General features: G+C 42.3%; 1 protein-coding gene across 1 annotated transcript in view; it reads left to right on the plus strand.

The window, feature by feature from the left end:
• The first annotated feature begins 1573 nt into the window (after positions 1–1573).
• The window catches only part of IPO7 (importin 7), a 35369-nt gene continuing 22825 nt past the window's right edge, over positions 1574–14117 (plus strand). Inside the window, exons 1-4 of the mRNA XM_051803878.1 lie at positions 1574–1804; positions 10743–10824; positions 12432–12585; positions 12894–13052. Of these exons, the coding sequence (XP_051659838.1) occupies positions 1721–1804; positions 10743–10824; positions 12432–12585; positions 12894–13052 (479 nt within the window). The 5' untranslated portion in view covers positions 1574–1720. The remainder of the gene's footprint in view (positions 1805–10742; positions 10825–12431; positions 12586–12893; positions 13053–14117) is intronic.

Consider the following 14117-nt stretch of genomic DNA (forward strand, 5'->3'; position numbering starts at 1 on the left):
GTAGGGCCTGCAGTACCCGGTCACGGTCGGCAGGGGGCGCTGTAGGACCGCTGGAGCTGTAGGACCTGCAGTACCTGGTCACGGTCGGCAGGGGGCGCTGTGGGCTCCGTCAGTCACCCGCGGGAAGAGGGGGCCGGAGAGAGCGGTCCCGGACCGCGTGGGGAAACCGAGAAGGAGTACGGAATGGATTGGAAAACCCGGACTGGATTTCTCCGGAGTACGGAATGGATTGGAAAACCCGGACTGGATTTCTCCGGAGTACGGAATGGATTGGAAAACCCGGACTGGATTTTTGCAAAGTACGGAATGGATTGGAAAACCCGGACTGGATTTTTGCAAAGTACGGAATGGATTGGAAAACCCGGACTGGATTTTTGCAAAGTACGGAATGGATTGGAAAACCCGGACTGGATTTCTCCGGAGTACGGAATGGATTGGAAAACCCGGACTGGATTTTTGCAAAGTACGGAATGGATTGGAAAACCCGGACTGGATTTCTCCGGAGTACGGAATGGATTGGAAAACCCGGACTGGATTTCTCCGGAGTACGGAATGGATTGGAAAACCCGGACTGGATTTTTGCAAAGTACGGAATGGATTGGAAAACCCGGACTGGATTTTAGCAAAGTACGGAATGGATTGGAAAACCCGGACTGGATTTTTGCAAAGTACGGAATGGATTGGAAAACCCGGACTGGATTTCTCCGGAGTACGGAATGGATTGGAAAACCCGGACTGGATTTTTGCAAAGTACGGAATGGATTGGAAAACCCGGACTGGATTTCTCCGGAGTACGGAATGGATTGGAAAACCCGGACTGGATTTCTCTGGGGTACGGAATGGAGTGGAAAACCCGGACTGGATTTTTCCGGAGACTGGATTAAAAAAAATTAAAAAAAAAAAAAATGAAGACTTGATGATCTCAGTCTCCTTCTCTTAACGCTATTAAAAAAGTTTTCTGACAAAATTTTCGTGGTTTTTGCCTTTTTTCCTAAAACCAGCACAGCTTGTACCCCGCGCCCATGGTGAAGTGAACCCAATGCCTCCACACATCCCTCCTTCCTCGCCGAGCCGCCCGAGCCTCTCCGAAAGCGAGGCGCGGGCTTTGTGAAGGGAGGGATTTTCGCTAAAACAACGGAATCGCTCCGGACGTTTGCCAGCCCGGGGGCGGGGGTCGGTTCGGTTCAGCTCGGGAGGAGCGGGTGGTGCGGGCGGGCGGCCGGTGCTCCCGTGACGGGGCCGTTCGTGCGGCACCGCAGCTCCCGAGGCGGGCGAGCGGTCGGCACCGCAGCTCCCGAGGCGCCCCGGGCTGTGCGGTCGGTCCAGCAGGGTCCGGACCGCATCTCCCGAGGCGCCCCGGGTAGTGTGGTTGGCCGGCTGGGACTGCACCTCCCGCGGCGACCCGGCTTGTTCGGCCGGGACTGCACCTCCCGGGACTGCGTCTCCTGCGGCTGCCCGGTTTGTGCTGCCGGCCGGGACTGCACTTCCCGCGGCGCCCCGGCTCGTTCGGCCGGGACTGCATCTCCCGCGGTGCCCCGCGGCGGGGCGGGGCGGGCCTTGCGGCGGAAGGGGCGCCGCTCCCGTCGGCGGCGGGGGCAGCTCTATCCGGGCCCTTGGCGCTCTCCCTTCCTTTCGCGCCGGCGGCCGCTGGAGGCGGCGGGTCCATGTGCGCTCGGCGCGGCCGCGGCCCCTGCCCTCCGCCCCCCGCGCTGCCCCCGCCATGGACCCCAGCGGCATCATCGAGGCCCTGCGCGGCACCATGGACCCGGCGCTGCGCGAAGCCGCCGAGCGGCAGCTCAACGAGGTGAGGGCGCCGCCGGGCCTGGGCCGGGGCCGCGGCGCTGGGGAGCGGGGCCGGGGCCGGCCCGGGAGAGAGGGTGGGGACGCAGAAGGTCCCCCCGGCCCCCCAGCCTGTCCCCCGAGGCCCCGGGCCCTTCCCGCCGGCCGTGTCCCGGCGGGCGCGGGCCGGGCCCGGCGCGCATTGTCCCCGCACATGGCAGCGGGGCCGGGCGGGGCTGCTCGGGCCGGGGGGCAGCGGCGGAGAGCGGCCGAGGCCTCCGTGCTTCTCCTGGCGGGAACGATTCTTCTCCATTGTCCTGGCGCTCGGCCGGGAAAAGGGTGATCGGCAGAGGGGTGTAAACCCGGCCTTGGTGCAGGCCCGCGGTGGCTCGGGCTGGACCCAGCCCTGCCTGGGACTGTCTAAGGGACATCGGCCTGTGCGTGCGGAAGGCAGGAATTTGTCAGCGGGGAAGGAGGTGGCGAGGTCTGCATCACTTTACGAGCAGCGCAGCCCGTAAGAGTGGCCTGGGCTGAGTTCGGAATCAAGTCTGGCAGCCTGGAAGTGTTTGGTGTTCCAGGTCCCCTGGACTGCGGGTTCGGCTGGGCTGCCGAGGTGGGTGTGCTTTCTGGGAGTACGTGGACACGTGTCCAGGGGAAAGACAGGGTTCCCAGCCCAGGTATGTCATGCTTTTAGGCTGCATTCACGTGTCAAACCGGGATATAACAAAACCAGTAGGTTCTAGTTCCACAGGCTTCAATTTTGGAAGAAGATTGTATTTTTTTCCACTTAACCTCACCTGGCAGGGGAAAAACACTATTGATAAGACACAGTCATGGAACTTGTAGACATTTGGAGAAAAAAAAAGATATTCTAGTGTTTGACTCAGAGAAAAGGTGGTCTCTTGATGGAGGAGGTGAAGGATAAGCCAGTGTGGCAGCTCATGTGGTGCCTGTAGTTGGCCTTTTCCACAAGCGTTTTTCTTTGTTGCTCTTAAGCAGACTTTGGCCCTGACGATACTAATTTAATGCAACAGATGTTCAGCAGAGCTTAGATAAAGGTGGGCCAAATGTTCTGCTGGCAGTGGAGAAACTTTCAAAAACCGAAAGTATGGCTTCTCAGATTATGAAAAAGTGTAATTAAGCCAAACTCTTGCATGTCATTTAATAAGTGAATGGAAAATAAATATTGGGTACATTTGAAATAGATAGCTGTAAAACTACTCAATGATTAATTGAGGTTTATATAAAGTAATTACTGTCTTTTCCATATACTCTGTTTAAAAGGATGTTAGTGTTTGTTATTTTAATAAAAAATTAAAATAATGTAGTGGCCTATAAAGACAGTAATATCAACGAAATCTTAAGCTGGCCCCAAAATGCATTTTTTTGCATGTTCAATGCATGTCTATATATAGTAACTCGCTTGAAATCTAGTTATTTTCCGCAGGTACTGAGTTGCTGAAGGTGCAGGAAATTACCTTCACTGCCAGTCGAGGTCTTCAGCAAATGGCAAACTCTTGCATGAAGGATCGTGCTCGCAGGCAACTGGCTTTTGTGTGCACTTTGGAATCAGAACTCCATGGTCTGTGGTGTACTATACAAGTGCTAAATTGGCATAAAATCCAAATATCTGTGCTCCTTTAAAAACACCAGTTGTTACTGAACCAGCTTGTAAGAATTTGTTGTTGTTGGAAATGCGGCATCACGAATCTTTCACAGATACTTTGTGATAAAAAAATTTGCTAAACCCTAAATCTGTAAGCATTTGTACATACACGTAGCTTTAGTTGCATGCATGGTCTTGGTTTTGCTTAGGTTTGTTGAAGTCAGTTATGCATTTGCTTGCAGGATACTGGTTTAAATTTGTTGAATGTTAGGGCAATTCTGTTACCAGTTACTACTTTATTACAGGTATGGTGGTCTCTTGCCCTGTAAAGATGAGATTGTAACAGAGGTGCACACTGTTCTTGCACATGGCCAGGCTGCACGAGTATTTTTATAGTTTAATAGTTGTCCTTGGTTGACCTTTTAGTTTACCTTTAATTTGTCAGAAGTGCCTCTGTTGAGCTGATGAGTCTGGTTTTCAGCGGGATGGTCATTTTACCTTACCAGAAAAGAAGGTGGTTCAGTCAGTAATTGATATTCCTGATTATCAGAAGAGTTAAGTATCTAGATCTGTCTTCATCATAGCCTATCAATCAACAAAGTTTCCACTGACTGGAGAAGGGGTGTATGGTTCTGGATTTGTCCAGGCTATGTTATTTTTCCTTTGACCTTGGCTAAGTCATGAATTGTTCTATTTCACTAAGTTTTATTAGTTTATATTGCCTGCACATAAAATGCTGTGAGAACTTTTAAGAGTTGAGATGATATTACAAAGCAGGTATTCCAGTCTCTTTGGCATTACTTTTCTCACTGTGAAAAGAAGTTACTGGGAATGAGACCACTAGCTCTTGTGTCCAACAGCTTTCTCTCATTCTGGAATTTTCAGCTGATGAGGTACCCTGAGCTGTTCACCCATCTCTGTCCCTGTCTTACAGGGGAAAGCTGTGTTTTACCAGGGCTTAGAGCCAGACTCTTCAAGTAAGCTACTGGAAAGTGGCAAGAAGATGTTGCTGCCTTTTGAGAAACAGTCTTTGTACTGCGTGTAAAAAGTATTTCTCAGAAATGGTGATGAAAATAGATACTTTAACTATGCAGCTATGGAATGACACTCTGAAAATAATACACAGTGTTGTTTTAGCTTTTAATATCAACATATTTATGAAGGTGCAGTTGCTAGATATTATTTTCCTTGCAGGTTTCTTCTTTGTAATTCCAGGGAATTTATGACTTAACTGTGATGTATGTCTTGTAAGTCTCTGAGATGAACCTTGTTGTGTGAGCTATTAGTATATCTTTTTAGACTAACAACCCAGGTTTTGTGTCTGAGAATTTTTAGGGGAAAAAAAGAGCAATCCCCTATAAGTCACCATTTTTATAAGTCAAAGCCTAGCAGAGTTTGTTTAGAAAAACATTATTCTGATGCTCTACTGAGAAGTGCCTTTCAGAAGTTACGTTTAGCTCTTTTATGTTCTGATATTAGTGACAGGGAAAGGCGAAAAAGGAAATCTTGTTGACTGGTCACCATAGCCATCAGTTTAACAAAATGCAGTTGGGCCTAGTTCAGTGCCTTTCACTGCCTGCTTAATAGATATAAATGTCATAACGATGGAATGGTTATATTAAATGACTGGACTCTAAACTACTGAGAGTTTTGGAGTGAAAGGTTATCAAAGGGGAAAAAGGAAGCTGCTTCTTACACGGTGCCTTTGAGACAGAGCTTTCCAAATGCTGAAATGCTATGGATGCTTTAGGCCAGGTGATTATAGTGTTACCCCCATCGTTAATTTTTTGTTAACCTTTTCTAACTTGGTCTTCATGTATATCACCTGTGACTATATTGCAGTGTGAGAACAAGAGCAGAGCTTGAATTTCCTGGCTTTGATTATCAGATCACGAGTTCTCTTTTGAAGTTGTTAGTGTGACATTTTGCCCAAAGTACTTAGTTATTGTCATTTCCCTTATACAGATGGAAGCCATCTATATATTTTGGTGTGTGCTAGGTGAGAGATGCTTTGGGAAAGGGTGTTTTTAAGCTGCGTGTGGCAAGGCTGGTCCAACACCAGGAATCCCCTTGGGGGCAGTAAGGAACCAAGGGAGACTTGTCTTCATTATGGAGAAGTTACATTCCCCATGCAAGTTCCCCCGCACAAGGTAAAATCCGAGCAGACACAAGGCCACTTGCCACTTTCTCATGACTTAGCAAATAGTTACTGTGTGTGCTTAGCAAGCCTCTGCTTGGAGCACATTCCTTTTTCCGAGCAAATAGTCTTCGGAACTTGCAGCCAATATCGTGATGAAATGAGCATTAGGGAGGTTTGCGAGATCTGATAAGTGCCTGTGTATCTTTTGTGGACATCCAACTAGGTTTGCATATACATTGTAGCTGCAGAAGAGGTGGCAGAACTGGCTTGCAAAAACCTCAGGTCAGAATGACTTCCACACCTGCTGAGTTCTTAAAAGAGAATTGAAAGAGTGCTACAGGGCAGTTTGACAATTTAGCGTGGCCTTACAGTTCCTGACCTTACCTTTCTATAAGAAAAACCAGTTTCAGCTCAGTATAATAGTTATGTGCACCCAGTCCTGTTGTGGCTAAGATCAAAAATTACATGCAGATTTTTTTCAGAATTGGAATGATGGAGATGCATTGCATTTATATTTTTTTCAGCTACTTCACTTTAAAAATTTTGGCCTTTATTCACATGTGTTACTCTGAATAGCTATATAAATAACCTGTTCAGCAACATATAGTAAGTATTGTCCTTCTGTTTTGCTTTTTTGGCAACAGTAAAGGAGGTACCTATTGTAATGTGCCTGTTATGGTATGTCAAATTCCTGATGTCTGAGAAGAATGCATGGAGGTCTTTTTACCCAAGATGAAACCTGTTTTTATCATTTAGTGACATACAGGCTTTGTGTGAGATATGAATAGTTCTGTTATTAAAGATGAATGTAACTTACTTTAGCAAGTATCATTACTGGAGGAAAAGTGCTTTTCTGTGTTATATTTAACTGTCAATAGTTCATATACCGCGAACTGGTCTCTTTAATGTTAACTTCAAACTTCATTTCTATTTTAGGTTATGTGTCTGGTATGTCACTGTTCTCAAAAGTCTGTTTTAGCACATGTCTAGCAAACCAACTCTGCTAGGAAAAACAGCAGAGGAATATGCAGAAAGATTGTATGTTCTGGAGCAGTGATTGATATTAACAGACAGTGGTGCAAGGTTTGTGGTCTGATAGAACACATTCCTTAGCTAGCCAGGCTGCATAGCAAAGATTGCTCTTGGGAAAAGTCCCTGAATTCTCTGGCTCTTAGACAGCAAAGTCATACCAGTGACATGGCATGTTGGACGATTTGTAAGGGGGAAGGACTTGAGATGAGTTTTGGTTTTGTTTTTCTTTAAATGTTGAGTTACATGTTGGAAAACTGACTTTGTGACAGAACTACTTTTTAAAAAATATCATTGTAGTTCTCTAAGGTTAATATTTATTTTTAGAGGGTGTTTTTAAACAGAGAGCAAGAGAATAAAAGACGAAGTTTTACCAAAGTCAGAACTTTAAAGTGCTAGAAATTGTTTCTGTACTCCAGGCAGTTTAGAGTATGTGATATCCTGATTTCCCAATGCTGTGGGATTTCCCAATTCTGTGTAGAATGATAATTCTTGCCGGTGGCTCTCACTGAAGTGGCATCAGTGCACCTGATTCTTCTGGAGACTGGGGTGTTGTTCATGGGCCAGCAGAATCCTCTGCATTCAGATAATTCCTTGGTAGGCCTTTAGTTAATCTTCATTTGTAGCTTACCTTTAGTAGAGTGAAGTGTTCTGGTTAATTACATGCGCTAAACCCAAAAGCAAGTATATCTGTATATTTTTATAAAATACACATATGTACAATATACCATATATTTATAGAATATGTACCTAAACCAGGTTTTTTTTAGTATGGTTGTTGGTTTTTTTTTAGCAGTGCTGTCAGTGAAGAGGAGCATGCTGTCCTGAGAGGCAGCCCTCTTTGGGGAGTAAAATTATTGAAGATGAAAAGAGCTGAAATGGATGTGGGTTCAGTATTTTTTAATGATATAGATACAAAAAGACACCTGTGTGGGGTCTTATTTTAGGTTCAGGGCTTTTTTTCCAGGTACCAGTAAAACATTGGATGTTCTTTTTTTAAGAGTAAAGCAGAGCAAGGGAGCAAGTGACCAGTTCCTGTAGTACCTGGGATTTCACCAGTCAGTACACACTTATCTATATGGAAATGTCCCTACATTTTGCTTTCTCTGGAATGACCTTCCTGTCAGTGGCTTGGGGAAAGGAGGTCATTGTAAAGAGTGTGGAATTCCTTTCTTTTCCATTTAGAATGCATGGAAGTGTTAATGTAGCTCTGTGTGAATTTAGGTATTAACTGAATGGATTAAGAGGAGGCTTTGATTGGCAAGTACAAGGTATTTTACTTGTGCTACCTTATATTAAAAGCACAGATTATATCTGTCTGAATCTGCTTTGAACCGCTAAACCTGATAAAGTAGCTCATCCTCATGGCTGGTGTCTGATGCTTCAGATGTTAATAAGGATGATACTTGTAAGACTTAAAAAAAAACCCAACCAAAAAACAGATAATGGTATAGGTATGATAATGTTTTGGTCCTGTCCTTTAAAACTATTCATAGTTCAAAGTGAAAATGTATTAATTCCACATACTAATATAATTTATATTTCTAGGGAGCTTCTGTAGCTTGCTATAGGCACAGACTCAACCCTGTTTTTCTTAAATGAAGAAAGGATTGTTCTTTGGTATTTTATTAAATTTCAGTGTGTGGCAGTTTGATACACTGCTGTCTATTTTTTGTTGCTTTTAAGATGTGAGATTCTTTTAATTCCATTTCTTTTGTTTTTCCCATTAGTTTCATGATACTTCTTCAGCCTTTCTGTATTTGTTACTGAAATTACTAGTTCTTATTAAAACAATGGTGGCCATTTATTGTGGAAAAGAGAAAGGAATCCTTCTTATTTCGACTTTGCAAACATGAAATACATCGTGAGATTTCACTATAGAAAAGGTATCTGTTAAATTTATAGTCCTTGTGGAAAGACAGCAGTTTGCTCTTTTAAGTCCATTTTATGCAGACTGATATGACCTTATTTTATGACCTTATTTGTAGGTGAGTTAAAGGTTGTCGAAACTGAAAGCTTTTTTCAAGTTCATAGCACGTTAAGTACAGGAGCACTTCCGCTGACATTAATGTTAAACATCTAATTGAGTGCTGTGCTGAAATAGGCTCTGATGTCATTTGGTATGTGTTGTGTCTATTAATGTGACTTAAGAAAAGAAGGAAGGAACTTAACGGACCTGGAGCTGTAGTAGAAATAAAACCCAACAAGTAAATCTTATTTTAAATTTATTTATTCAACCGTTTCTTGACAATTGAAAACTAGTGCTGCCTTTCTTTTTTTTTCCCCCTCTCATTTGAAAGTGTATTTGCTTCTTCTTCAGGACTTTCAGAGGCACGTGGGTCAGAAAGACGGGTGCTCATATTGCAGTGTCACTTACTCCCAGTTCATCAAATCACACTCTGCAAATAAACATTTCTCTTGGAGCAGGTGCCCGTGTTGCTTCTGCGTGTTCCCGAGCCTGTGGATTTGTAGTGCACAGGATGAATGTGTTCAACAACGTTTTAACATTTTGGGGAGATTCTTATGTCAAGTTCGTTCTTCATTTAAAATCTGTTTTAAATAACAGGAGGTAGAAAACAAGCTATACTCAATCAAATCTTAGTACAAATGTCATGTCCCGGGCTGTCCCTTCTACACTTGCTTATACTGGAACATATAGGAGATACTTGCTAGGGAAAAGCTGGAGAGAAGATTCTGGTACTGTAGGAGTGAGCTGAGCAGTGTTACACACTTAGGAGGAACGTTGACATAATTTCATATTGTCAAAAGAGCTTTTGGTACTACTAAAAGAATAGAAAGACAATTCCTGGTTACTTCTCTTTATGATATTGATTTGCTGCAGTATCTGAGACAGCCATTTGTTTCTGATAAATAAATACTGTAATTTCAATGGTTCTCAAAGTATTCACTTACTTGCCTTATGTAGGGAGTAATACTTGAGTAACAAGTAGGTAAGAGGTGTTCTCCCAGGAGTTTAACAGGTTAAATTATGTGGATCTATGCAGTTGTCTTTGATAGGGGAGCTGCAAAGAACATAGGAAACAATACTGACATGTAAGTGAAGATAAAACAGAAATATATCTTGCCAATTTGAATCATGGAGTAATTAGGTTAGAAGGGAACTGTGCAGATATCTGGTCAAGCCCCAAGCAAAGCTGTTTGGAAGTTAGATGATGTAAATTGGGACTTGTCCAACTGAATATATCACAGAATAAAGCCCCACAGCCTCTACGGACAGGAGTTTCAGACCTTGGCCTCCCTTGTGAATTTTTTTCATATGTGTAAAATAGAGATTTCCCGCTGTAACTCATGTCCATTGACTCTTAACCTTGAGAAAAATTATGTTGGCTTTCAGTTAAAAAAAGTAGAGTTAATTTTTAAGGATTGCAATTCACTTCTGCCAGCAGAATTAATTTAATGTCTCGAGTTCTTGTTGCTTGGGGAAGGTGGGTAAAGGATGCTGTAATAATGTTACGGTTTGTTTCCTCATATTGAAAATACAATATGGTATTTATTGCATCAATGAAATTTCTCATTATTGTAAGAAAACGAACATGTTCTGATTTCTTTGTAAGTGAACTCTTGCAAATCCTTGGCAAGTTGTTACTCTGGAGATGTGTTCCTGTTTGGGTCTCCCTGCTCTTGGTTTGCTTTTGTGTGGGTCTGCAGACAGTGCATCAGTGGTCCCTTGAAGCTGGTTTTTCAGAAAGATAGAACTGAGTTGGACAGGCTTACTTAAAGTTGGGCTTAGTTTTAAAAAATAGTAACCATCTGTTTCTTAGCTTATTATATAATGAATTCATACCTTGCTAAAGGTCACTGTAAACTTGCTGCACTTTGGTTTTTCTGGCTATTTAGGTGGTCTTGTTTCAAGTGTTTGTTCTGAATGGGGAATATGTTTGGTGACTGTGAAAGGCTGATTCCTGGAGCCCTTTCAGTGGTTTCTTCAACTCTGTTACCTTAAACGGTAGAATTTTTCCTCCCCCGTGCTGTCTTCAAAATACAGTGAGCACGAAACTTTGGAATGCTTTGGCTGATTAGCTGACTCCTGTGAAACTGTCTGAGTTGCTGGTATCCTATTGATTGCATTACATCATTATAAAGATATTGTAAAACCTAATGGGAGTATTCTAAAACTTAAGAAACTATGACTAAATAGTACTCTTTTTTTTTTTTTCCTCTCTGCAGGCTCATAAGTCAGTGAACTTTGTTTCAACCCTGCTTCAGATCACTATGTCCGAGCAACTGGATTTACCAGTGAGACAGGCAGGCAAGTTTCCGAGGGTTTTTTTCTTTGTATCTACCTCAGTGGTGCATACACACAAGTACACATGCAGATACTGTTAAAGAATTCTAATGGTTTTAATCTCAAACGCTCAAAAATTGGGAGTTGCTCAAATTACACTCATTAGAGAATACTCAATAGAGAAGACAGAAAGAAAAGGTGTCTGGCTCTTGAGTGATCGTTCCCCTTTATCTCTAGTGAATAATGGTCTTTGGGGGAACAGAAAGGTTTATGATGCTGATACACTTGGTCCAAGGAGGTAATTTAACCTTGTACTGATAGTGCTAATGTTTTCAGCATATTGAATGGAAGAAAACAAATCATGTCTCCTGGAACCCTGCTTATTTGCACGGGAGCCATCAGGAAAATTGATGTTGAATATTGACAACTCCAGACACCATCTTAAAGCTTCTATAAGTACTTGATAGAGGTTTTTAAAATGACACTTCAGAGGGTTTTCTGACTGGTCAGGAAGTGTGACCTTGATCACTTGGATCTTCCATGTAGACTGCTCTAAGTTGTAGCATAAGCTTAACTTGCATTTTTATCGTATTGTTTGGGGGTGCCGTTCAGATGATGACTCAAAAAGGTTACTGCTTAACATGTATAAAATGCAATAAAAGGGGAAGGTTTGCAAACAACCTCTGAAATTTCACCCTCCTCCTCGTAAGCCAATTAAAACCCAAAGCATTCTGGGGAGAGTGGGGATGGCTCATAGGAGGCACAGCTTACAAACAGCGTGTGTTTGCAAAGCAATTAATGGCATGATAAATCCCGCTGAGGGCAGACTGAAGTCTGCATCACTTCAGTCCTGTAATAGCACAGATCTGCTGAGTGTCCCTTGACCTCTGCAGACACTTTCAGAAACCCTTTGGTTTCTGAATCTTCAAAAGGTGCATATGAGATTCAGGAAAAGAAGTGGCTTTATGGATTTGTATGTAGAATTAGATTAATAGTAACTGTTATTAGTTTGCCATTTGAGATTTCCTGTTGCATTTCAGAAGTACTTTTCTGAGTGCTGTAATTTATATTCTGCCACACAAGCAGTTTGGGTTTGGTTGTCAAATGGTAAATGGAGGCATTTGTGCCAGCAGCCTGATTGCTACAAATTGATGTGGCCCATAACCTTGGTATAAAGGAGCTCTGTTTCTCTTTAGCATTCACTCATCTATCACAAACTTAATTAGATTTTTTTTGCTTACGGGGGATGTTTGAGGTCATCATTAGCAGTGATTAGCTTTGTTTTAATGAAAATACTGAGAAAATAATTATAAAGGATTTTTCAGAAGCATGTTGCTAAAATGTTCCACAACTGTCTGGATCACAGATACATGCAATACTTCAAGTATTTTTATATGAAAACACATTCTTTACAGAACTAAAAATACATCACAGTAAATGTGTAAAAGAGTATCAACTTAGTAAATTATTAGGCTAATACTTTACATGGTTTATGTATTTCTCCTACTCAGAAATGGTCAATGATTTAGTGGTTTCCATCAGTTTTGTTTTAATAAAGATTTGTTTGCAAGATGTTTGTTTGTTTTGTACTTCAAATGGCTGTCAGCTGATTTGCCACTTTTGTCTCACAGGGGTTATCTACTTGAAAAATATGATAACCCAGTATTGGCCAGATCGTGAAACTGCACCAGGAGAGATCCCACCTTACTCCATCCCAGAAGAAGATAGACATTGTATTCGTGAGAACATTGTAGAAGCCATTATCCACTCTCCTGAGCTGATCAGGTGAGCAGTTTTAGCCTCTCTATGAATTGCCTGTGGATTCTGACTGTTGGGTGCTAAACATCATTGTCATACACTGTGTATCCCAAGCATAGAATTAATGTAGATGGAACAACAGTTTTCAGCTTGTGTGGCATATAAAAATTTAAGGTTCCTGAAATGGCGACTATTAAGCAGAAAGTACAGAACCTAAACGTTCCAAACAAAACTTAAAGTTAAGTATGGACAATATTCACTGTTTAAACACTACAAGAATATTACCAAAATAATAGTAGTAACTGAAATTTAATTATTGTGCCTTTGATTTCTAGAGTACAACTTACTACTTGCATTCACCATATTATCAAGTATGACTATCCTAGTCGCTGGACTGCAGTTGTGGAGAAAATTGGATTTTATCTCCAGTCTGACAACAGTGCTTGTTGGCTTGGAATTCTTCTTTGTCTCTATCAACTCGTGAAAAACTATGAGTAAGTTCTTTCTACCATAAAACTCAGCAGAATTATTATATTGGTGTGTATTCTTTATATTCTCTATGTATATTGTAACCATATAGAATTGTCTGTGGGACTGCACAAAGGTGATGGAAGTCTAATTTTAGCAAATATTCTTAAACACTTGCTATGCAGATGTTGGCTCATGTATCTTCTCTACTAAAATTACAGAAAAATTGCCTTCATTAAAGGTTTGAGATCAGAAAAAAAGAGGAAAAAAAAGCCTTCACTTGGTAGTTGTTTTTTATGGATTGATAGCAGTAGGAAAGTCTGCTCAAAATCCAAAATAACTTTTGCATACAGTTATTATCTAAACCAGGTTTAAACTCGGTGACAAGAAACATATGAAAGTTTCAAAGAGTGAAATCTTGAATGTCAGGAAGCTCAGAATTAGTTGACTGTCTTTGGAATGATGACTTTGATAGCCTCATCCAACCCATGAGGATACTTTTATCAAAGCCCACTGTGCTCTTATATCATCAAGGCATTGGGCTGGGATACGTGAATGTTCTTGGCTCGGTATCTGTGTCTGCTCAGAGCTTTAAAGTTGATGTTACACTTTGAGAAGCTGTGTGGGGCTTGGCTGCTGCTGCTGCTGTCGTGTAGGAAGCTCATTTGAGGTGGGTCAGAGAAAAGGACAGTCCTGGAGCCAGGGAATTGTAGTAGTGGAACTGATGGAATCCCAACTTACTCTTTTGAAGCACTGCTATGCATAACGTTTCTGTTTCAGGTGTAAACCAGGTGACTTCCACTTCCTCAATAATACTTTTACAGGAATGCTATAAAGACCTTTGCAATGTGGGAGTTTCTTTAGTGGCTAAACGTTGCAAGTCCTGCTAGGAAAGGAAAGCAGACTAATTTTTCACTTGATTTTCTGTTTAGACATCTTGAACCAAGTATGCTGCAGAGATCTGTGAGATACAAATCGTGAAGTGTTCACTGGTAGTGTATTATGATGATAGCAGTCCTTGCTTGGGGAGGAATTCTGATCTGAGCACAGTCATTGTGTGATCAGCTAAGGTAACGGGTGTGTCTGTAGTC

The sequence above is a fragment of the Manacus candei genome, unplaced genomic scaffold (genome assembly GCF_025592945.1).
Source record: "Manacus candei isolate 608988 ecotype Guabito, Panama unplaced genomic scaffold, ASM2559294v1 h1tg000060l, whole genome shotgun sequence".
Classification (NCBI taxonomy): Eukaryota; Metazoa; Chordata; class Aves; order Passeriformes; family Pipridae; genus Manacus; species Manacus candei.